The sequence below is a fragment of the Zophobas morio genome, unplaced genomic scaffold, assembly GCF_036711695.1.
Source record: "Zophobas morio isolate AGI-343-1 ecotype UQ-CSIRO unplaced genomic scaffold, CSIRO_AGI_Zmor_V1 ptg000024l, whole genome shotgun sequence".
Lineage (NCBI taxonomy): Eukaryota > Metazoa > Arthropoda > Insecta > Coleoptera > Tenebrionidae > Zophobas > Zophobas morio.
In genome coordinates, this window is record NW_026972129.1 from 7,785,714 (window position 1) to 7,812,109 (window position 26,396).

At 32.0% G+C, this 26,396-nt stretch overlaps 1 protein-coding gene across 16 annotated transcripts in view; it reads left to right on the plus strand.

Annotated features, from left to right (window-relative positions):
• The first annotated feature begins 396 nt into the window (after positions 1-396).
• Positions 397-26,396, plus strand: part of Camkii (Calcium/calmodulin-dependent protein kinase II) — a 103,102-nt gene continuing 77,102 nt past the window's right edge. For 3 of the 16 annotated variants that reach the window (XM_064064058.1, XM_064064062.1, XM_064064061.1), the window contains exon 1: positions 400-904. In XM_064064058.1, the coding sequence (XP_063920128.1) occupies positions 840-904 (65 nt within the window). In that variant the 5' untranslated portion in view covers positions 400-839. Of the gene's footprint in view, positions 905-26,396 lie in introns of all 16 variants that reach the window. The other 13 variants (XM_064064063.1, XM_064064059.1, XM_064064064.1 and 10 more) reach the window with 9 other exon arrangements.

The window sequence follows — 26,396 nt, forward strand, 5'->3', positions numbered from 1 at the left end:
GGCGATGAACCAAAAGATGGCGCCAAATAACAAGTTGAAAATTTGTTTTGAAATTTGAAAGTCTCTAGGGCAGTAAATATTTTTGAAACTGCCAGAGACATGGGTTGTTAAAAATCTATTTTTAAAATTTCACTTCGTCGTCGCATTTTTACCACAAAATTTCTGTTCTAAAAAGAACAATTTCTTTGAATAAACCATCTTAGCTGAGAAAAAAAGTCGTAGATATAAAAACATAAGGAGGAAATGATACAGCAGCGGTAGATAAAAAAAGATGTAAACGCAAAACGTCGAGACCTTGGCATGAACAGCAAGCTGAAGGCAATCGTGTGTGTTCAGTTTGTTGTGTAAGAAATGTCGAAGCGCCGGCGTTAATAGTATTACACGACAAGTCGCAAGGTTATTCCCCCGTTGTCGAGTGTCGGTTCCGAATCTGTCTGTAGTGTAGACGCGCCACAATATTGATCTTTTAGGTTATATCCCCGAGGAGCGCCTTAACAGCAGTTTCGGATTCTAGTGGGGATTGGAGGTCGTGCGGCGTCCGCGAAAGAGCACGACCGGATCGCAGATTGCCATCAATTAAGTAGACGAGCCCTCGGAAAAATCGTCGGTCGGTGGTTTGCAGTCGGTCGGCAAAAAGCCCATATAATACTGAACCGCGTCCGAAGTGTATCGAGCAAGTCTGGACGCTGTGCGTCCCTGACCGAGCGTCTGGTGGTGTATTTTGTGTGGCATAATTTCGGTTGGCTGCGCGAAAAATCCCGTTTTCTCGTGTGTCAGTCGGTTTACTAGTCGGCAGAGCGACATATAGCAGTACGTTTTAGGCACTGCGGTGGTGAGCTATGGCCGTGCCAATTGCCTGTACGCGTTTCAGCGACAACTACGATCTAAAAGAGGAACTCGGAAAGTAAGTACGAGCATTTTGATGTCCGTATGTGTGAATTTCGCTGCGGAAACGGCCAACTTCGATGCTGCGCGGCAATTCGGGAGTGACAACGTTAATGGACGGTTCCAGCTAAAAAAAATCATTTCTAAACCCCACACACGAAAATAAACGCGATTTTGTAAACGCGTCGCAACGCGCGTTCCGCTCCTTGCCGAATTTTCACCACGAAACGACGATTTTCCGTCAAATTTTCGGCGCTGTTTGAATATCTGCATTGCCAGTAAGAAAATCAATATAGTGAGGCTCTGCCCTGTACGGTATGACAGGTGGTTGTCTTTGAAAGTACTAATTAAAGACTCTCGCACTAATACCGATGCCGTTTTCATTCATCTCCCTTCGAATTATTTTCATTTTGGTGCCGAAAAACACCTCGATTTACGACACCTACGCATCATTGATTCTTATCAATAAAGCCGCTCTATATGCTAACATCGTTTTTATTATCAGCGCAATTTTATTAGTCCATTGTAATTTTTTACTGGTGTTTAATAAGCAGATTGCAATGTAATTTCGTGTTGTGTTTATTTTTATAAGTTGCGCGCCGCCGCTACACATTTTGTTAGATGACGATCAAAGAATTGGCCTGCGGTTAAATGTCGCTGTTTCTTTTAGTTCTTGTGGCGACACTTTTTTTACTTCGGTATGACTAAAATAGTCATCCTGGCAATTACATCATTAGTTTTTCCGACCTAGAGACGATTTCGATTATGATCGCGTTTCACCTGAAGGCTAACCTTTCTCTAGAGATACCGACGTTAAGGTGGTGTTTTACACTAACGTGTACACAAATTAGACTGGAATGCAAATTGAAATCGTATTGTCGTCGTGCATGAAATATCAAACACTGCAGTACACTATTATGTAATCAGGGCGCAATGGCTAATTAAATCTCGCGATTGAAAATGTTATTATTTTTTGATACGCGTACACAAAATTTTACATGATTGCAATATTACATTGATTTTGTGACACGTTGTGATCGAAGTTGGCTCTATTTATATATTGTTAATGGCTTATTTTGTCCAGGTTTGTGTTAGTTTCTATTAATAAAAATTCATACATTATCTCTTTATTTTTTTCAATGAATGCCACTCTTAACCTGTTACTGTAGATTATGTTGCCCACGCTTTTACTATTTTCTTTTTATTTGCACTTGTAGTGGTCTGATGTTTGTATTAAACAATTATTATTGTTACACTACCCCTCATTAATTTGAGCACGCTTTACTTGGGTTTCATTTTCATGCAGATTCACTCATTTAAATATTCATCTTTTATCGGCTTAGGGGGTGAATACTACTTTGGAATAGTCGCCATTTAACTATTGCTATTGACATCGAATTTTTTGTAGTAGGAATTATGTATGAAAAATATATTTGACTCTGTTTTAAAGATATTTTTTACTTCTTTAGGACCTACAAGTTCCACCCAAGTGTAAAATCCGCTAAATTTAGATTCCAGTAATAGTTTAAGGACTGATGAATACATTTTATGACTTCTACTGGCCGGATAGTGGCTTGTGAGAAATCATAACACAGCAGCGCCTAGATAATTTGATTTTGTTAAAAGGTGGTAAAAAACCTACACTAAAGTTTAGTTAATTAAGACAATTTTAATTAATATCATTAACAGAATGAACAGCATCAATCTATAAAAGGATTTCATTTAGTTTTGCAAAACAATAAGGTTGCGCATATTAATGAGCGGTAGTGTAGGTATATATTAAGTATTTACAGTATTTGCAGTAAGGCTAAAATTCGGTACCTCGACCGGTCCTTCTTCATTCATTATCATTATCGACCACAAGAATGATCAATGATGCTATTTTTTTTCCTCGTAGTGGTTAAAAGGTTTTCCAAGTGGTTTATTATACGTGACCGTAAAAATGAATGAAAATATTAAGCCAGATAAATTGACTTTTTATGAACTACACTTTAAGAGCAAATTTGAAATTTTCTTGCGACTTAATACCAGAGTTGTGACGGTGGTGAGGTTTTTTAAATGACAGCCCAATATTTTAGTTAATTTTTTAGAAGAAGTGTAAAATTTAAAGTAGTTAAATAAAATAAATATTTGTTAAAAAGAGGCAAAACTTGAGTAACATTTTATTTAAAGAAATTGAGGCCATTTCATCAAAATTAGGTTTACTTTAATAAAAAAAATTACAACACTAAATGGAATTTTCCTTGCAAATTTACTGCGATCTTGAGTCTTAAGTCTTTTAGGTGAATGAAAATGAATAGACTTGGTGCAAAACAAAATCATAAATGTTAAGTGCGGCTTGTATTTTTGCAGAACTGATCGATGACGCATTTTGATATTGTAGGTGTAAATTCTCAAAATTTGCCTTTTCACTAAGGATTTTTTATTAAACACAAAAATACAGGGTCGCTAGAATGTATGGAAACGGTCAAATCTCTTGAGAACCAATTGTACAAATCAACTGAAATTAGGAGTTTTGTTCGTGAAAACATTTTTTTTTTGTTTCATTGGTTTTCGGGATGCAAGGCGAACTTGATTTTTTTAAATGGCACTACCACATAATTCATGCATTCTTAAATTGAGCTTTTTTTCTGAATTCATGAATATAGCACAATCATACTTTCTTTCTGATTAAAATGGCAAAATAAATTATTAAACAATAACAACCGAAATCAAAATTAAATTTCTATATTCTACAAAAAATGCTCAAAATGCATTTACTTCCTGGCAGTAAAAAAGACGCTGAATAAAATTTTGTAGTGCGTTAATGAGAATTCCTGGACGAATGTTAGCAATTTCGCTACCTATGCGTTCCTGTAAGTCTTCAATGTGAATCGGTCTATTGATATAAACGCGATTCTTCAAATAGCCTCCAAAAAAAAAAGTCAAGCGGTGTCAAATCCGGTGACCTGCCAGGCCACTCAATAGTACCGCTTCGGCCTATCCATCTGCCAGGGAGTTTCAAGAAAGTGCTGTCGCACTTGAGGTCCAAAATGGGGCCTGGAGCACTGTCTTGTTGAAACCAAATAGTTTCCTCTGGCAACTCCGGATTTTGGTATTTGGGAAACAATTCTCTCAGTCTAGGCACTATACGTTCCTGCAACAGTCGTAAGTATTCCTCAGAATTTAAATTCCCATTAATAAAAAAGAGACCAATTACATGGTAACCAGTAATACAGCACCAAACATTCAGTTTTTCTGGACACTGTGTGGATTTGCTCCATCCAGTATGGATTTGTGTTAGACCAGTATCTGCAGCTGTGTCTGTTCACATGACCATTTAAACAAAACGTAGATTCGTTAGAAAACAAAATCCTGTTGATAAAATTTCTGCTTTGTTGTATTCTGTTTATAATAATTTCGGTAAATTCAACTCTACGATCAAAATCATCATCGTTTAGCTCTTGTATCAAATGGATTTTGAAACGTTTTTCATTATTGTTTGAACTGATTTTCTACCAACATTGTGATTCAGCGCTAATTGTTACACTGACGTTTTGGCATTTTCTGTTGCGTCTAAGAGGACACTAAAGGTATTTTCACCATTGTAGCAGTTTTTGGCCTGCCAGGTTTTGGACGTTCTTTAACACTTCCAGCTTCATTAAATCTTCATAGGGTTTTTGAAACCGTCGACTTAGAAATGGGTTCTCGCTCAGGATGAATTTCATTGAAAAGTGTTACAAACTTGAGCAAAACTTCCTCTTTTATCACCGTAACCGAAAATCATTAATAATACTGTGCGCTCAGTTTCACTTAGATGTACCATTTTTGCAAGTAACACCTTACATGTGAAATTAAAATTATTTTCACAGGTAACTATGTCATTTTTCGTTTGTTATTTATTCTTATTTAAAATAATTTATTTTGCCATTTCAATCAAAAAGAAAGTATGATTGTGCTATATCAATAATGAATTCAGAAAAAAAGTTCTATTCAAAAATGCATAATTATATGGTGCTATAAAAAAAATCAAGTTGGCCTTGCATCTCGAAAACAAATGAAGCAAAAAAATTTTTTATTAACAAATAATGAGAGCACAACTTCTTGTACCCCTATATCTAATTTCAGTTGATTTGTACCAATTAGTTTTCGAGATATTTAACCGTTTCCATACATTCTGGCGACCTGTATATTAATTGAATATAAAAAATAACTTTAGTTCCTCGAATTTGAAACTTACCATCGAAATTTTAGAGTCATATAATTGTTTTTTTTTTTTTTTTTTTTTTTTTTTTTTTTTTTTTTTTTTTTTTTGAAAGATATGATTCCTTAACATTTTTAAGTAGTGTCAATTTGTTTGAGTGTGAGTTGAGATTACTATAATCAAAATTAAATTTCTCTCGAGAGTTACAAACGAGATTTACAATGATGACCGTATTAAAATTAATATTGTAGATATTTTACGTTCACCGTGTCAGTTCATAACATGCTTTTATTTTTTGTTTTTCATAAATAGTTTAGTATCCTTTGGTTTTTTCGTTATTAGCTACTATTTTCGAATTAACGGTAGATGACTGTATCATTTCATACCATTAGTTTTATTAGCAAAAGTTCGAAATTGTTATAGTCGGGTCGTAGTGAATAGTGACTTTTGTTTACCGGAAGCTACTAAAAAAAAATCAACGTTACTATTTTACCGTCCCTACGGTAAAATGGAGGTTTTAAAAAGTAGCTATTTTAATTTCATTTCCACCTTGTACTATATTATCTATAAGAAATCTAAAAATAAACTAATCTTCATGTTACATTTTTTACTTTTATTTTTCGAATTACCTCGGAAATTTGCAACTAAAAGTCATAGAAAAGTCGCGTACACTTTTTTACTATCTTCTACTGAACATCCCACCGAAGGTAGTCTTTAAAAGAGTCACTATCGTCACTGCAGGTGCGATTGTGTGATTCCGTGTTGAGTTTTCACCCTAGACATCGAGATTTCGGAAAAAAATTGTACAACAAAATTTTTCAATTTAACTTTGCAACTGGAAGACCGAATACTGTGAAATTTTGTAAACATTTTAAGGTTATCTTAATCATGGTAAGTCGTTGATCAAAATTTATTCATTTATTCCTCCCAAAAAATTGACGGCAGCATCTCAAAATTTCTCTGAATAAATTTTTTGAATCAATTTGTTGGTGTAGATGAGTAACATATCAGTTTTAATGTCCAAAATTCTATGGGAATTAGATGTGTGTACACGATTCAAAAAATGGTAAAATATTTTTAATTAAGTTTAGTAACCTGTGTTGGTGCCCTTCCACAATTTCAAATAAATCCATTGTTTAATCAAGGTTAATTGTGTGATATTGAGTTCTCTAGAGAAGATATATTTGGGTTATTGCGTTCCCACTCTCACGTCAATATTAATGTATTCTTAAAATTGCAAAGTAAAGTAGTCAGTCCATTCTTCAGCGTTAAAAAATGTTAATAAGTCTTATTCATTCACAAGCTCATATTTTTACTTTTGTAAGACATAGCAAGTTTTTTTTTTTTTTGAGATCTTGTGTTACAAGACAGTATTTTTAGGTTTATTTTCGATACAAATAACTTTAGGTTTCGTTGTTAACATCAAAAATATAAAATTTAATAAACATTTTAGAAACAAAAGACTCTACGTTTACAATGAATACAATTGAAATTATGTTATACTCTTACAAAATTGGAAATGACAGACCGGGTAAGTAAAAAAATCCCAAATTTCAGTTAAGTGGTAATAACTATTCTATGTACGCATGTTTGTTTGGCTTCTGTGCCAAACAGCAATGTTTTTTTATGATGGATGTGAGTAACTCTCAGGTTGATTAACTTTTTAGAACATTGTGTAAACATTACTTTTAGATTAGATAATTAGCATAAAAATATCTGTTACAATAACAGGAAAAATAATGGTTGTGTTGTGATTGTTACTATTGACGTTTGTCAGCAGTTGTGTAGTATTCGTGATTTGTGTCTATTACAACAAAAGTTTTGTTCTACTTATTTGAGTGAAACTAGATTTTACAATGATAAGTAAATATCATGGTTGATTGCCAAAAACGTATTTGTTTTTAACCAAAATTTGTGTTAAATCGCGACCTATGCTCTGTAGGTGTAATACATATTTTTTGTTATAATAATTCTGAAGTAATTTATAATACGGAAATTTTAGATATTTTGTTATCAGTAAATCAAATATCAAAATATAACCTTCGTTTACGCTCAATGTTTTTTTTACGTCATGTAGATACTGCATGATGTAAAAAGCAAATATACATTTGTTAGATAAAGCAAAAGCTAAAAGTTGCTGGTTTATTCGTAAAATCTACATACACTAAGGTGGATAAGAAACGTGCTCCTTCTTTTTCGTGTTTTTAAAAACGCCACCAACTTTTTAATTAAGGCACTAAATATTAAAAAACATAAACTGCATATTTTTAACTGAAAATGTATTTCGTTTTACAATGATTATTCCGCTTACACCAGGGTCAAACGGTATCTTTGTATGCTTTGTAGATAGTCCAAAAAGAATATGAGTAGTAGTTACTGCAAGGCGACATTTGTGGTATGAATACTAAAGTTTAAAATGCAAAAAAGGCATTCTATCTCTAGATGCGCAGCATGAATTTCTTATGTATTTTTAATTAAAAGAAGTACATTTTAAAGTAATAGATGTAAATTCCAACACTATACCGTAATTCCACGATCAGAATTAGATGAAGCACTTAACAGTCTGATTAAACATCACTTCATAGACTTGGTGGATTTTAGTGACACCTATTCCACACCGAAATAGTCTGAGCACAAGCAAATCAGTTCAGAAAAGCTAATGAAACTTTTAGCCAGTAGTAAAGAAAAAAAATCATGTTTAATTACAACACAGTTTAAACACTATCTTACATTTTGAGACGTAGCATAAACGTTTATATTAAGTTAATAAAATTTTTCAAGTGACCGGAAATTTTATTTTGATGATTTATCCAGATGGAATTACTGGTACTGGTAGATATTAGAGCATCTTCACATTTGAAAACTGTTAAATAGAACTGAAAATGATACAGTGATCATAAAATTTCTTATATTAATTATTCTCAAGTTTTTTTCGAAACATTTGTCTTAGCGTTATAACCTGTATAAACTTTCAATATTGGCAATTACATTGCGTAGTTTTAGTAATTTATTGCTGTGTTCTGAAATTTAATTAAGTTATCTCTGTAATTTAGATTTTTTTAGAAAAGAAAGTGGTAGAAGTATGATTAAGTAGTAATTAGTTTTCCATAATTCACTGAGTTGTAGGTACCCCAAAAGGTAAGTTTTTTGAGGTCAAATATTTCACAGTGTAAAATTAGAGCATTTTTTCCTGGTTCAAGTTGAACATTTTGTTAAAATGCGGCGTCTTATTCTGTAGTTATGAGTTTTTTTTCTCTGTAACTGTAATTGTCGAACGAAAATTGATATTTCCTTGCGAACTACTGACAAAATTGCAAAAAAGTAGCCACAACTCTAGCATGTGATAACTGATAAGGTAATAAACACAGTACAGAGTTTTTACATAAAAAAGAAATACATATGGTGTCTCAGATAAATCTCTGGGGTCTTATATTTTGAAAACAAGTAAAGATATTGAAATTCTGTAACGCCATTGTTTTTAGCTTCAGGGGGAAAGCTTAATTTAGTACATTGCAAATGTGACATATATATACATATATGCCGTCGGCGTCCAGAGGCAATACTATGTTTTTTTAATTTTTTAAATTTTCGCAGTTAATAGAGGGCCACGTATTAAAGACGTCCTAATTCTATTTTTTTATCTTCTAAATCACTCAACTGTCGCAAAATACGTCCAATCTTTTATGTATCACCATAAAAATAAATCTAGGGGCATTGGGCAGTTGGCCATCGAGTAGGACCTTAATTTCTGACTCAGTTTTCATAATATGTATTTTTCAAAATTAAAAAAATTCAACCATTTTCCACATAGCAAAGAAATGTGTTAGTCCAAGATTTCTGATACTAAATAACATTAATTTAAGAGTAGATAGTAGTGTGATTGTATTTGCACATCTGTTTCTTTGGTAGCTAGATATTATATCCCTTCATTTAGATAATTTATATTATTTAGAGTTAAACAGTATGTACAACAGTTATCCGTGTTTTAAAAATATTATCGTAATCGTAATTTCATGATTTATCAAAATCTGTTGCATCATATTTGCGATGCGCTAAATTGAATTCCCCCTTCAAGCTAGAAACAATGGTGTTTACAGCATTTTAATATAGCTATCCGTTCTCGAGGTATAACAGCGGAATTTATCTGGGACAACTGTATAATTCTACAGGTTACGTATATTCTAACTGTATGGCATGTAATTTTACTCCATTTTGCTGGAATGTTTAACCTGAACCTGAAACTATTGAGGTTCAAATTTATTCTTTCCTTGTTAACTGAAAAATGACAGAGAAGAAAATATGAACTTAAAACATTCTAGAATTGGTTCTTCCGTATCTAGAAAATAATATCCATTTTTACTTCCTGAGCGTAAGTGAAGGAAGCATTGTAATCGAGTCCGTCGGCCGACTCTCTACTTTTACGTTTTCTCGACCTTTCATGCCCCTACAGGACGAAGAAATAGGTCTCCCGTTTCCGCCTGTCTGTCTGTCGGTCTGTCTGCCGTCCCGGATTTTTATTAGACAGTAAAACGCTAACCAACATTTCTCTAATCATGCTCACCACTAATGCGATGATGTCACTTCAAAATTGTACATAGCAAATGGGTTTTAAATTGTATAAAATAACATAGTCCTAAACTCCGAATAGAGTTTTTACCCGAAGATTTTTGGAAACACATTTTGCAATTTAATTTTGAATCTGCTAAACCGAATGCTTTGAAATATTGCAGATGTTTTAAGGTTATAAACTTTTAGTCAAAATATATTTGCTTATCCCCTCCAAAAAATTGATGACGTCAGCTCAAAAGTTTGCCGAATAATTCCTATCTAAAATGTACAAAATATGATGCGTCTGTACTTGTAATTTATCATTGCATTCATATTTTTTGGATTTGCGTATACAGGGTGACTAAAAAGAAATTATCATTCTATTTCAAGAGCGAGGGAAGTTCTGTCGAAACAACTTTCAACTAATTTTTCTTTTTTACTTCTTGAGCGTAAGCTAAGGCGAAATGTCCGAAACTACTAGACCGATTGTTGTCAAATTGTGTACATACATATGTTAGGAATATCATGTAGAAGGTAAAACGCTAACCAAAATTTGGTTATTTATCCCCAGCAACAATCTGTTCAACTGTGGCTTAATAATTTTTATCCTCTGTTTTGTGGCGACAAACTCATTCACATCAAACAAATTTCTACGTGATATTTTTCCGATGTATAAACAAACACTTGAAGTTAAAGCTTGATTTTGTTACTGACAGTCGATTTTTTCCTGTTGGTTATCTGATTTAAATATATTTTACATTGTTACATGTGCAATTTGCACAATCCCTGCAATTTGTGCCCCTACGGTGCAGGGGCTGCGGGGGTGTTATTTATGCCGGTCGTTTTTACTTTATAGAGGTTATTACAAAACAAACATCGCAAAATCTAATTTTATAATCTTTCAAAAAAGCGAGATTTGTTTTAATTTAAATTACTTTTAGTTTCTTTCCTTTCTTTATATTTATTCCTGAGTTGTTCAAAATGAATAATAAAATCAACAGCGAGTCATGGGATAATCTTGGTTTGCATAGCAAATACCACTGTGTACATGTTTTTCTGAAGACCGATTAGGAAATCATACAGTGCATTGTAATGTTTCAATTTTTAAAAATAAAACATGAACCACATTTTTCTTAACAATTTTCTGTCTTCAAATGTGAAGTGTCATTTTTGCATTAGTGTTTATTGTGAATTATTTAAAATACTGAAGTATCTCTCGGGGATCCAAGTTTTTATTAAGTTAGCTTGCTTCCTGTGAACATCTTTAGTAAGTGTGGCAGACCTATGCGTTTTCTCCCACTATGCCAAAAGTTCGTAGGCTATTTTGGGGAACCATCAACCAGTGGCTCGGACAAAGGCCCCGCCGGACGCTGCATTACACCTACCTACACTGGTGTCGCCACCTCCACGGATTTTCCCGCATTCCTTTAAATTAGGTGTAAAAATAATAATTTGCAATCTTTATTAATGGCAGGGATTACATTGTTTACAATTAGTCACAAAAATATGCGCAATGGGTACAGTATTTTTTAATGTTTTTTGAGGTTGTTTTCACGCTGTTTGCAAGTTGATGTTTCGTTAATATAAATCATGATAATTACTTGGACGGAAATTGTACAAAGCTGATTTAATAGATTCATTTAAGATTTTAGTCCCGAGGTACGGTAGCTAAATTAAATTCAAGGCAGTAAAATTTAAACAAATCTTTAGCAGTTGAGCACAGTACATAAATCAGGTTTAGTTAACAGAGGTTGGTTCACAGCTATAAGATAGGTATTTGATGCAGACACTATAGGCAGTGTTTGCCATTTATCACGTTGTGATTACTAGAACAGTTAAATAGCTATTAGTCGGGTTGTTCAGAATGAGTGTTTTTTACCAATCATATCAAAAAGCATAAAATGTTACGATGCTATTATGCCATTTATGTTCCCATAATCTGTCTTTGCCTTTCATCAGGGTTCACAATAATTATAGTAATTATAGAAAATCATAATTATCTCATAGCGCTTTCATATGAGTTGCTTGCTTAGAATTCCCTCTCGTGTTTCAGTGGTTCGTTAGACTGAAAAAAAAACTGAGAAATAGTTAATTTAAATTTTTGCTTAAGTACATGCAATATAAATTCTCGCAGATGTTTCCTGTAATTCAAATGTTTTCACTCTACTTTGAAATGAAAGTTTTTTTAAATTTACAGCAATTTAAATTTGATTAATCGTTATTAATAGCGGTATCCTAAGCGGTGTATTTAAAGGATTACAAATGGAAATTTGCCGTGTAATACCTTTGTATTTTCACTTTCATGATGTTGTCAAAAATGTTCCTGTGCAATCCGCTACTTTGAGTTTAATCACGCAGCAATGAAAATTAAACTTCAAAGCTTTTCGCTCGTCTCTATATTTCGTATTACATTAAAAGTTTCTGAAATTATAAAAAAAACTTTTTAAGGATACTTCGTTTGAGATACTTAACAAATTAAATGCTTCGTAACAGTTTCTAATTTTTCACCTGTGAATAGTACTGTTTGGTTTTATGCATCGGATGGATCTTGTCTTAGTAAAGAATAGGGAAATTGATCTGGTGCATCATTAAAGTCACTTGAGTTTTATTCAAAAAAATTGTTTTCCAAAATTTAAAAAGGAGTGTCTCTAACTTTAAACTCGTACACTGGAGGAGAATAAAATTTATTTCTAATGTTTAATTTTTTGCATTTTGGTGCGTCGCTTGCGGAATCGTATTTGAATTTGATAAAATATTAACATCCCCCATTAAAGCACAAAGTTTTTTTACAAGACGGAAAAAACTTTTCTAGTGTTTCCACGGTTATGACCCTGATGAATAGTTAATCATAATAGTTTGTGTCGAATTATAGTAATATTACGTGTTGGTGGATGTACCATAATGTAACGAACCATATTTCCTATTGTATATAGTTCAGGGCTTAATAATAATTATTGTTGCGGTTAATTCGATGGGAATAGAGTGTGGAGCTATTGATTTCGGTACTATTATTAGGAGCGCAACTTGGTCAATTTGGTTGTCTGATACGCTGATGAATCAATAAGGGGTGGAATCAATTTAAATGCGAAAATTGTATAGATTTACCTCTCAAAATTGAAGTGTGATATAAACTGAAGTTGCTTTGTTGTGATTGTCAGGAATTGATGAATATAAAGTAAATTTAGATACACAAATTTTATTATTTTAGAATTTTTAATAATACATTGTTTTTTATTAGGACGATTTTTAATAGTTGTCCTTTTGTGAGTAACAATATAGTTATGAGAGAGTTTAGATGTTTTAAAAAATACAAGAGCTGGTGGTTATATATTTTTGTATAAATACGTGGAAATTTTTATTTAATGTGTACCTTTTTAAAATTTTATTCTAATTTATATATTACCAAAAACCGTGTTCTGTTTGTCCCTTTTAACAGTTGAAGAATGTGCATGCAAAATTTCGACATGCTTTTGCCTAACTTGAATTGTAATTCATATGTCCTCCACACCAGCTATGGTATTTTACAAGTTTTATTAATATTAATTCAGCTGGTTGATATAATTAGTGAGTGTTTCATACAAAGCGATTGGGTCAATGAGTGGGCAACATATAATAGATGTTTAAGCGACAAATTTAGAGTTGTACCTATAATTTGTTATTAAATATATCCCGCAAATTTAAATTTTTAAATAAAAATGTCTTTATTTGACAAAAATATTAACGGAAATGTTCAATTTAGATTTTTGCGGTAGCGGTTAAGAATTACTGATAAACTATATGTTATTGACATGTGACATTTAAACTATGTTGATAATTATTTGCCTTCTTGATCATATTTGTTAAATATCCTTGTTAAATATATCGAAAGAGTAACAAATTTAAAGATTACTTGGACAATTTTGAGAAATGTGTAATTGAAATAAAAAAATTCATTAATTTCTGATTAAAAAAATTGGTCTAAAGAGTTTGGACAGTACTTCCCTCGCTGTCGGAAACGTGACGACTGCATGCCTATTATGTCTTTTTCGTATTACATTTTTGTAGCGGGGCATTTTAAAATAAATTGAGTATTATTTTTTTCAATTTTGGCATTATTTGGCGTTCACATCATTGTCATTTTTTTTGTAATTGCTATGATTGCTTATTAAAAAAAAAAATAAATTGGACGAAGTCGTCTCTGGGGTGACTAATATGTTGCCTATGCAAAAATTGTCAGGCGTAAACAGATACAAGGAACACCCTGTATAGTACTTACGGTGAAACACAAACTAAACTAAAACATGTTTTCTACGAATTGGAATAACTGTTTATTGAATAAAACACTACATTTTTACGCTTAGGAAGTAAAAATAGAAAAACGGTAAATGTACATGTTGAAAAGCCTGAAAACACTGAAAAGAGGTTGTTAAAATTTCAAAATTTTATCGAGCCATTACTTTTTGGAGTCAAATAGTAGATAAAACTTTTTACTTTTTGTTGAAAATCAATATACCGCTTGATCAGAAATGACTGACTATGTTGGCAATCGTGGATTTTTAGTTGAAATTGGTACCATGATGTTTTTTATAATTTCTGGTTGTCAGCTGTCAAGATTGACAGATTGTTGACATTTCTAATTTTCAAAATGTATCCAGAACATAACCTAAGTTTATTGCATGTCACGATTGACATATCGGTCACACAATTACTTCCGTTATGCCAACATAAACGCAAGAAAACTTCACATTTTTGTCTAAAAAGTATGTTCTGCCAACAAACTCAGTCAATTCTAATGCCGCGATACATATAGAGAATCACAGATAAAACTCCGCGGCATTAATATCTTGAAAACGGATAGACATATTGATTTTCTGTAAATCTCATTGTTTTTAGATTGAAGGAGGAAGCTTAATTTAGTATACTTATTCCAAACTTGTTTTTTTTTAATTGCAACGTAGTTTGTTGGAACGGTTTTTGATAGATTATGAAGTCACATTAATAGCACGGTATTAGAATACAAGAAAATTAGTTGAATTTTGGTGTTACCAAGAAACAATCGGCAACTTTGAGAGGTTTTTTAACTTTTCTTGAAATTGATAAAACCATTGAAATGGAGCGTATAAAAACTCAAAAACTATTGAAAATAGAGGTGGTTTGTTGAAACGGTTTTTAAAGGTACTATCCAAAAATAACATACACAATAGGTATAGCAATCTATTAGAAAAAACCATGTGACGTCATAGCTCGAAAAGGAATGATGTCACGACTAGTCCTATCAACAAGAGCGTAAGTAAAAATACAGATGGACCTGTTTCAGCGTTATCGACATATACTAGATATTAGTTTTGATATTACTGAATTTATCCCATGAGTAGATTCCATATTGTGTACTAACAATGGGAAACTAATTATTCTGTTGTTAAATTTCTGGGAATTTCGAAGAGAATAGGAGAGTATTATTAAACCATGGGTAAAGGTGCACGTTACGCTACATATTTCAAATAAGATTTTCGTATAACATTTTGTGATGCTGATGACGTATCAATCTTTTAGTGGTGACAAATATATTAATTTTGTATGTACAGGGTAACATTAATAACAAACTGTGTTTCTAGAATTTCAAGAAAACTAAATGAGCCGTTTTTGATTTAATCAATACCATAAATACTTAGTTTTATTCATATTTTTTCACATCATGTATAAAAATAAAAGTATATTGTCAGTGTACAATTTGTACCAAGTTGTTTCTCCGGAAGTATATAATATATAAGATCATCGCATTACAAATTCAATTTTATGTAGGAAGATATTGAGAGACGTATAGTGTTAATTCAGGCGGAGTTACTTGCAGATTATTCGGAAGCATCCACTGTCAGATTAATAAATTACAGGTAAAGGAGCTAGCGTTTTACAAAGTTCAAGTGACATATTTACGAGCACATAAAAACTTATTATAATAATTCCGTAATTCATAGTCCGGGGTAAAAATGTGATTCTAACATTTTTGCAGTTTCAGCACAGTATACTAATTTTATTTCCTCCATTTGTAAAATTGTTATTCCTTTATTAGAGATTTTGGGATACAATAATTGCATACACCAGCCACGGTTGCGGCGTTGTTTTTTCAAAAGCAAAAAATATTCTAATGCAGAAAATACGACAAAAATAGCTTAATTAAATTTAAATGTGAGTATGTTTAAATAGGTAGGCATGCCGTGAGGACTTGCCCTAGTTTACAAAGAATAATATTCACTTGTGATTCTACCCTTGTTTGCTTAATATTGAAATGTATTTCACTTCATATTGTTCTGTTTCCACATGACGGTTATTTTGACAACGTTGCTAATTTATAGCGTAAAAGCAAACACTGACAAACATTTTTCTTCATATTATTGGTCTTGTAACAGTTTATACAACCAGTCCTATTATGGCATAATACATCTATATTTTTTATTAAGGTAACGATACAGGAGTACAATTGAAAACCTCAATCCATCGCATTTCCGAGTTATTTGATCTGTTTGTCTCATTTGTTTACACAAAAATGTAAATGATAAAAAATGAAACACTTCCACACTTTTTATAAATAGGAAAGTTCATAGATCAGTATTAAATGCGAGTTGTATAGTGTAGTTTCTTACGATTTTTACTAGATCGTGTTCTGGGTTTCGATACGCTAATAGTAATTGCTGGCTTTTTAAATTTAAATCGAACGTTTTCAGTCACCAAGGGAATAGAAAAAGTTTTCAAAAGACTCGCTGCGACAGTAATTTGCACTTCTACACCGATCCTACAAAACTTTATCAGTAACTCGGAGGATAATAAATTAGGAAATGAATTACTTCGCAATATATTTTTATAAATGTTTGTAGAGTGGACACATTGTTTAATATAGTTAGACCAACTAACAATAGTAAATTTTCCTGTGTTTAGTTTCCAGAAATATTTAAAAACCAGGATTATGTGTTTAACGACGATAATGGCTGTAGCTTCCATTCCTCCTTGATCGGTGTTGACTGTTGATGTTGTATTATATCCTGACTAAGAGGATAAAACTATAATGTTGACTTGAAGGAGAGAAAATTAAGACTAATTGAGCTTACTGGTTGTTGAAATCTTAAAGTAATTTGAAGTTAGGAGCGGCTTGTTAAACGACAGGTAAAGATTATTTGTTTAGAGAACATGTTTTTTTAGTGTTTATATTACTTACACTTACTATCACATTTTATTTAAAAAACCCGAAAGAGATAATAATTACTTCTGGAAATGTGTACGATTTTTTAAATATTATTCTAATTTTCAAAGAACTGGCATAAAATGGTCAAAAGTTTATTAATATTGGCATTCCCTGATTTTCCGCAAATTGAAGTTTTTATATTATACGATTTTCAACTGCAATCTCTACGATTAATTTTCGGTCTTGACAAAGACGATGAAGAAACAGTTTAGGCGTATCTGCGCAGACACGTTAAATCGTTGTAATATTGATAATATTATAAATATCATAATGAATATAATGCAATGTAGACAAAGGACGGAATGGATTTCATTTCTTTAGCATGCTGCTTTGTACTTTTAGGTTCAGAAAATGATCCCATTTTCTGTGGGGAAAGTAATGAAGTTACGAGCAAGAAATTGTGTTATGCGTATAAGAAAATCGGTATAAAGATAACATTGACCTTTGCCTGACCTCTAGAGGGTTGTGATCTCGGAATTTTCATGAGGCGTCATGGTTTTTATAATTAGGTTGCAGACATCTTTGAATATAGATGCGCCTTCAAGCTCTATTAAGCAGTTTTTTATTTGTTATACAATATAATTTTAACGGTCATGCATTTTAATTACGAAATGAGTTTTTTATTTTTTCGTATTTTAAGAAGGGTGAGAGATACACAATGAGCTAATACTTTATTTGCAGATTTTGTTTTGCTAACCTTTTTCCTCCGAGAGTTACGATTATTTCTATAAAATGTTTTAGCTACTTTTTGAATGAATTTTTTGAATACACGAAATAAAATGTTGATTTATTTAGTAAAAAATAATAAACGCCTGTATTATGCTTTCATGATTTAATGATATCTGTTCATTTGTTCTGTCTGGATTTTCACTCATTTAACTTATTTCCCGAGTGTAAATTAGAGAAGCATTGTAATAGGACTGTTTTGACAAATCGCTAATTTAATGTTTTCTCGACGGTTCACAGCTGTAAAATACGAAAATATCGGTTTCTCGTTCCCCTTTGAGAGCTATTCAAAATATTCATCTTATCAAAAATCTGATACCGTCATCCCAAAATTTTATTAGTTAAATATCTTCGAAATTTTCTCAAAAACGGTCCATTTAATTTTTGTAATTTGGCAACCACACTCCGGAAATTCGTAAAATAACTAGAGTAACGTCATATAATAAAATTGCAAAGCAAGAAATATGTTCTAATATGTAGGTATACAGAACGTATAATTTTTACATTGTAATAGTTTCTTAAACTATATAAAATTAATATTGAAAATTCTTCACAAATGAAAGTTCGTCGGAAAATAGAAACCGCGTCTTGAAATAAATAGAATGGTTATACAACTCTCCCAAATTAGCTATATTTTTATCAGCAGACATAAATTCCAAGCAAAAATATTCATTCACTTAAAGATTGTAGATATAAGGAGCTTACCGGTAGATATAAACCATTAACTAAGATAAAATTAAGGTTTTCTGTTGTTAATTGGCGTCTTAACTTTGCATGTCCACCCCTTTCCGGAAAGATGACACCATAGGAAATAAACCATAATTATTATCTAAGTAGATACTACAAAAGCAAGCAATTTAGGATAAAAATTGTTATAACAAAGTTGTATACCTATGTGTACAGATAATATTTTTTTTTTTTTTTCAGAAATAGTGATATTTCATTGTTAACTTGAAATTAACTTGCACCACAATAGCCATATTTATTTAAATCTGTTATAAGTAGAGAAACCGTTTTGTAAAATCTACTGGTTTACATATAATTGTTAACTGTTTTAAAATATGTAGCAGACGCAAATTTCAGGTCTACTGTTGAGACAGTGCAGGATATCAACGAAAATCGTCGTGTAATTGGCATTGGATGATCGATCGATCAGCTACCTTTATCAGCCCCATTTGTGCGTAGCAAGCGACGAGGAACACCGCGTGTTTATCCATTGCCAACTAGAGGACGTTTTTTATTTATTATAATGTATATATTCTGTAAAAAATAATGTAAATGAGACTCTCAGAGGAAATCAAAATCATCAGGAATTAAATTAGATTCGATTCACATTTCGTGACGCATCACGTTTCAAAAATTGTATCTAACTCTGGAAATACGTGACAGGAATATAATTTTCTTAAGTCAGTATGAGTGCAAGATTTATAAAAAAATCAGTGTCTGATTAGATGATACATCAGAAAAGTTTAAATTGGACCTCATCACATGAAGAATTTACGTAATCGAATGGACAGTTTTATTCCATCATTTATTATAATTCCAACTGATTTATTTTTATCTCATTGTTTATATTTCTGTCGTCTGATTTTCAAGCTACTTACTCTTGTTATACATCCTGTATATTTGTTGCAATTCACGAGCTGGGTATATTGATCGTGTTAATTCCACGCCACTGTTCCAAGGGGAAAATCAACATTAATATTTGTGCACATATGCTGGATACTCGAAGAGTGCGAATTCAACTGATTACATTAATAAAATGATACTATATACAAAGCTGGTTACGAGCACTTCGAGTCCTTGGAGCTTGTGGATTAAAATGTGTGGGAAATTGACGGGTTTGTTAGGAATGTTTTTTCTTATCCCGAAAACTCATAAAAGAGTTGGAACGCTACTTATATATTTATATTTCCACTCGTATGATAAAATTTTGCATATATGTTGTGGGTTTTCTTTTTTTTTATTATGGAAAAAGCTAAAAGTTCGCTCTGGAGCTTTCGTTTTGGATTCGCTCCAAATCCCTATAATAAGCTCAAGAAACTAATGCGCTTTGGGAGCAGAATAAATTCTATTTCTTAATTAACCAAGAAACAAAAACAGACTCATGTGGAGGATCCAAAATCGATAAATTATTATCAAGAGAGATTCAAATTGTTTCGTTGTTAGTTTAAATTATGGTTCCAACATAACAAAAATTTGGCACTCATTATTATTGATGATGTAGACCGTTTGTCATGTAGAAGGAGTATTTTTTCAAGCGGACTTTTAAGTTTGTGTATTTCTATAAAAATATTATTTTGGAACATTATGCAATTACCAAATTCGTTATGGGTGTAGTAGCCACACGTGCGGCGGTAAGAAAACTCATACATACATTTTCACAGTAATCAAAAAACACAACTGTTTATAATTGCTAATACGGCGACTTTTTTCTGCAAGCTGAATATTTAATTTACAAGTATGAAAGTCAAGTAAGTTTTGCACTTACTGCTATAACATTAAAGAATTTACCGTGATAGATTTTATTTTAATGTTTTCCTTGAAATTGTCAGTGTAATGAAACAAATGGAGACACAAGCAGATTAATTTATCATCCTTAGCAACATGCGATCAATCAGAGACATTCTCAAGTTGGCGCTCGATGTTGAAACATTTACCTACATATATTTAATATAACCAACAGTCAAGTTAAATGAACGTCAGATTGTAGTTGAAAGCTACAATTGTTGCGCAAGTTAAGCCGTACGCCAACAATCCAAATGATGGAGAAAAGATTTTATAAAAATATGAAGATGTGGAGATATTTTAGATATCTTAACCACGAAAAGAGAATTGTAAAATTCGGCTAAACATGAACTTTTTTTGAAAAACTTTCGATATTAATAACTTATTTCTTGATATGAAATGTTCGCGACGTTCATTCTTAGATTAATCCAACTTTACTCTAACTGAAAAACATTAGTAGATAATTTAAAGTTTTTCCGTTGCTTGTTTGGGGGTAAAACTGACATTCACTTGTGTGGATTTGAAATAAAGTTTAAATTTTGAATAACTTGTATTGCTTGTTTTCTTCTACAATGTCTCATTGTATTGAGTGTATTTTTAAATACGATCTGTGGTGTAGCACTTAAAATTGAGCAAATCTGCCTTTGAAGGTTAGAAATCATGGGCGTGATAACGTTTGTAAATCACGGTGATAAGCTTGTAAATTTTATCTGCTGTCACTGTGCTTGATAAAACTTGAATTAAGTGTGTCAGCAATGTACACACTTAAACTTATTTTGACATATTGTTGTACACATTAGATGTACATTATATACAGTAGACGCCGCTTAATATGATCACGGTTAATGTTATCAACCGCTTAGTGTGATCAAAATGGCTTGGAACGGGCCCACGCAATACCAATGCATTACAGTTTTTCCGTTTATTGTGATCAATATTTCGCTTATTGTGATCAATCTCGCAATTTTTATACAAGCGGTAATTGCTTTTTTTGGAGAAGCGAGACGACTGAAACTAGAATTGTGTTTTAATGAACATTCATTGGTCGCAAAAGGTACATTAGCTTATGGTACTCACTTTGTACAGCCACAATCAGTGATAGACTTTAGTAATCAGTGCCTTTTCGTCTTTTGAATGAACGAATTTTTTCTGTTTTAAATTCGAGTGATACTTATGTAAAAATGAGCACGTCAAAACGACTAGATCTCAGCTTATTAGAAAAAAAATCTCAGCCCTTTCTCAACAAACTTCTAAAATAACCAAAGGAAATCAAGAGTTCCCTTCTCAGAATGATAACGAACATAAAAATAAATTTCAATGTTTATGTACCTTCATCTATCAGCATAATGAACACTGCCTTGTTCATGATTTTGCTTTGTTTCAAGTTTTAGTGTCTCTGATGGTGGTTTTCGCTTATTGTTATCAGTCGGTTAGTGTGATCAATTTGTCTAGGTCCCAAAGTGATCACATTAAGCGGCGTCCACTGTATTTAGCTTTTTTCCTCACATTTCTTAAGAAAGGAAGTTTGTGTGGTGACACAAATTATTTGTGAAAGATTTATTAGGTCGGTGTAATAAAAATTTAATTCGAATAAAAATCTGACGTGCGATTAATAGGTGAATTTGGGACTTTGACTGTTTGAGTTTGATCACGTGATCAGTTAATTGCGTCATGAAGTTAATGACGTGATTAAGTGGGTCCGTAAACTGAGTCTAATAATTATAGTTATGGCGGTAAATTGTGGTGCACATTGTTAGCATAACTTGTAATAAAGCAGATCCACTATGTTCGCGATACTACTAAATACATATAGTCCTTTTCAGATAAATCTGCATCACGTTGGCTTTAAACGTGTGAACGTATTTTAATATAGATACTAAATAAATCACTAGACTTTAAAGATGACTATACGATTTTGACAGTTGCTGTCAAACACTTTGGGTTAAGGTGAAGGACTGACAAACAATCAGATGTTAAGGCTCTTTCAAGATGACAGCAAGGTGTAGCAACCCTAAATCTGACGGACGAGGAGGGATATTTATATTTCTTTCGTACTAATGTAACTCCAACTTGTCAAGGTCACCCGCAATGCAGATTCATTTGAAATCTACTATACATATTTATTATGTGTTTTTCTGCACAAATTAATTTTGTCTTAAAACTTTTCAAAAATATTTTACTTGAAAACCGTGAAATATACTTGAATCAAAATTTAGACAGAATGGAATTAATTCTTCTGTAAACACAGTGCTAGTTTTCAACGTCTTGCTGGAAATTTTAGAGTTTAAAATTTTCAAAGATAGAAAATTTGAAACTACTCAGGTAGAAAAACGTTATGATATACCTACTTGTTTGTAAATTTTCTATTTTTCCTTTAACCATACTTTATTCTTCTATTAAGGTCTTGTAACCATGGTTCAGAACTGTAAACAACTTTTGTACCTACCCTAACTTCTACTAATCCTGTCGCGACTAAATAAGGAGCAAATAAAGAGATAATTATGACCGAAATTGTTTTCTTGGACTATCCTCTTCCAGTAGAGCATTCGCAATTCTGATTTCTTAAATATAAATAATATGATCATCTTATTTCTTTCTAGCGTTAAAACTTCTACATCTGGTTTAATATATATGAATACAAAATCTGACAACTTTTGTTAGGCAGTTTTATTTGTGTGTTAGGAAAAACGTGTAGATGGTAAAAGGCTGACCATAAGGACATCACCTAAAAATTTTGCTTAGTAAACGTCACTTGAAATATTTTATAAATTAATATGTTCTTGTACTTGTGCTTAATGAATCCGTTTTGTTTTTGTTTATTAATTTTATTATAATTTTTATTCTTTAAACTTTCTTCTTCTTTAAATGCAAGCCTGATTCATAGACCTGTGGAGGGGCATTGTGCTTGTACATCCCAGTTTTTCCCTTAGTATTACACTGCACTTGTGGGAATTGACATACGTGTACTTGCTGAAATGTTGATCGAAACATTTTCTAATGGCAAAATTCACTGGAAACACTTTTTTCCTTTTGGAGCGGATTTCAGTCGCTGAGGGTATTTACTCCTGTGGTTATTTTAACGTTTCTTTAACAATAAACAGTTTGGCACCGAGACAACATTTTGTTTGCAAATTGTAACGTTAATTTTATGCATCGGTAACAATTCTTTGATAGAAGCGAATTATTTTGAAACCGAAGTCGATATTAAAAACATGTACCAGAGGTGTAAACGAGACCTGGTGGCTTTCTAAGTATTTATTTCTTTACTTAGTAATTGATCAAAATGAGCTTTGCTATTTAAATGAATTCAAGTGGAAATTGTGAAAAACATTTTGGTTCTGGATCGTTTTTGAAAATCGTAGCATATGATATAAAATATTAACAAAAGCGTATGAACCTTATACCTCAGATTAAGAATTTTATAATGATGAAGAAAACATAATATACAGCTTGTTGTACAATTTGAAAGTCGATGTGTTGTGATTTCCAGCAAAACTATAGACGTCAGATATAAGCTATAAGTATTATTGCACGTGAACAAGTTTTGAATGAATTATTCAAATAATAATAAAGTTCATCAGCTTTTCTAAAAGTGTTCGATAATTTCGATATTGATTCGGCAAAAAAGAAACTGTAATACAAACAGGTTAACATTTGATTATAGTCAATTGAGTTTGTCGTTATAGGAAATACAAGTAGCTCATATTAAGTGGTAATAAGTATAATAACAACCACCAAAGGACGCTCAAATTTATTGATACGTTGATATTTAGGAACATTTGGCGGTTGATGAAAAAACATTGTTCATTTTAGTTTTGTATAAAATATTTATAAAATGAGAAAGAAACTTCCGCTTTAAACTAACCCGGAGAAACGTTTGCTTTTATGCGTGATATTTGTAAAATCGTACTAATACAAAATATAAGCATTTAATTGTCATTATTTTAAAAGAGAGAGTACTGGCTCCCAGTGGTAGCTGTGCAATGTCCCTACTGGGAGCATTTACCTGAAAATTTTAACGAAAATTACATCTTGTGGATAATATTAGAGCAATCGACTCAGATATACTCGGGTAAAACGCAAAATAATTAAAACTAAGGAAATGATATTTTACTTTTGGATTCTATGTCATAATCATAACATTAGATCTAAAAACATAATAGTTTTTATTATCTTTGGTGTATGCAATTGCAATGTGACATTGAGCTAGTGCACGCCATATGTGTTTCTGTCGGTATTGCAAATCACGTATTCGATAAATAAAGTGGGCGATATTAAAGATAAAATATCAAAATGTAATTTTCCTCAGTTGCACGAATAACAAAACATTTCATAGAAAAGAGGACTAACAGAAATTATTTTGGTCATATGAACTACCCACTACAGCGTGTGAAACAGGCATGAGCGAAAAATTCGATTTTAGAACTGTCGCTGTTACTTTTAAGCCAAAAGAAGCATTTGAAATAACTATACGCGATTCATGGGATGAGTTACGGAAAGTACAGAAAGTTAATTTCTGTTAATAAAATTGTTTTTCTACTCATTAAGGTTGAAGTTTGTCATTTTCCCATCGCTGGCAGTGGATGAAATTTCATTTCACCCTCTAGTGGAAAAATACTCGGCCGTCTACGATTTTAACGGGTCGTCCAGCCTGAGCGTTTCGCAGCTAGCGAAACGTGTCGCGTATCGCCTGCACCGACCGCACCGTCCGCTTCGCGCGCTTCGAAAATCATGACGCCTAGGCTGGACGACCCGTTAGTGTTTGACGTTTAATACTGCTAGTTTACACAAGTGAAAACAATGAACATGAGTGAGACTGACGAAGTTTCTGAAGAAATTTTGAATGCTGCCAATGCGGCATTTTCGAATCTGATACAAGTGCAGTTATTGATACAGGAAGCAGCCAACTAAGTTTAAACAAAGATACAAGTTCAAATAATACTTACGATAAAAGTGTAAATATTATTGGTGATAATTGCACAAATTGTTCTATTACAGTTAATGTATTTCAAAAATAAAATACCTACCATAAACAAACATTTATTTCCTAATTTCTTAGAAAAAATAGTATATGCAACTCGCGGATGAAGAAATTTCAACGGCTCGAGTTTCTTTTTCGCACTCGCTCGTTGCACTCGCTCGTGTGAAAAAATCACTCTCGCCGTTGAAATTCAACTTCATCCACTAGTTCCATAATGTACTAATCTTCTTATATCTTGTTGATTAATTGATTAATAGTATTCAAAGTAACTTTAAATGCGAAATCATATTGCATCATTATTAGATAATATTCTAATCTCGTATTGAAAGAAATTGGTGCTTTTCTGAAGCAGTGTTTTTAATTTGCACTCATTGTTGATATACAATAGGAGCACAACGACTGGACCAACTTTACAAAATGAAGCTTGAAAATACCGAGAGAGTAATGAAAAACACGATCAAAAAAGACAGTAATAAATTTTTGAAAGTTTTTGTTGCACTGTTTAATTTTCAACTCATATACATATATACTTTCAAATTGACCGTAACCTGATAAGATGAAAATTCCATCAAAGACAAATCTTCAAAAATTCATAGCTGTTTTTGATCGTGTTTTTTCACGTGTTTCAAAAAGCTTAAAGATTAATGCATTCTTTAACATCGATGATGATATGAACAGTGAATTTGTAGTAAGTATTATAGTGTTTCAAATAATGTAGTAACAAATAAACCAAACCCACTTCGTACTTATTGGTTCACGAATTGTACAAATTATAATGTAACTTTTAATGTTAAATATTATTAATGTATGTGTATATGTATTTGAAGTTGTTTGCTTGTTTGTTGATTTTGTTAAAAGTACGTAATTTAATATTATTTTTGTTTGGGAAAAAATGTTTTAAATTAACTGAAAGTGTTTCGATTTTCCTCGTCAACAATCCTTTTACTCGCCTCGAAAATAGGTATTTTTTGTACTAGTGAACAAATAACCATGATATATTTCAATTTTAGCAACAATATCTTTAAATAATTTAGCGAGTGGAATATTTTTGTTTTGTAATGAAATAATTACAGGTTTATTCAATTACTCTTTTATTTTGAACACGTTATGGTTAACACAGGTATGTAGTTAAAGTATCTGAAATAAAGTTGAAATCTGAATTTGTGAATGTTGAAACACACATGTGATGCTAATGAATTAGCCATGATATGGCTGACAGCTAACCGTAGAACTGATTTTGGATTGAACTATATATATTGGTGGTGAAGTTTGTAGTTCTAACTACTTAATAAATAAATACACAGTTGTTACTGTGTGTTAATGTTTCAGTTTAATCATACACCAAATTT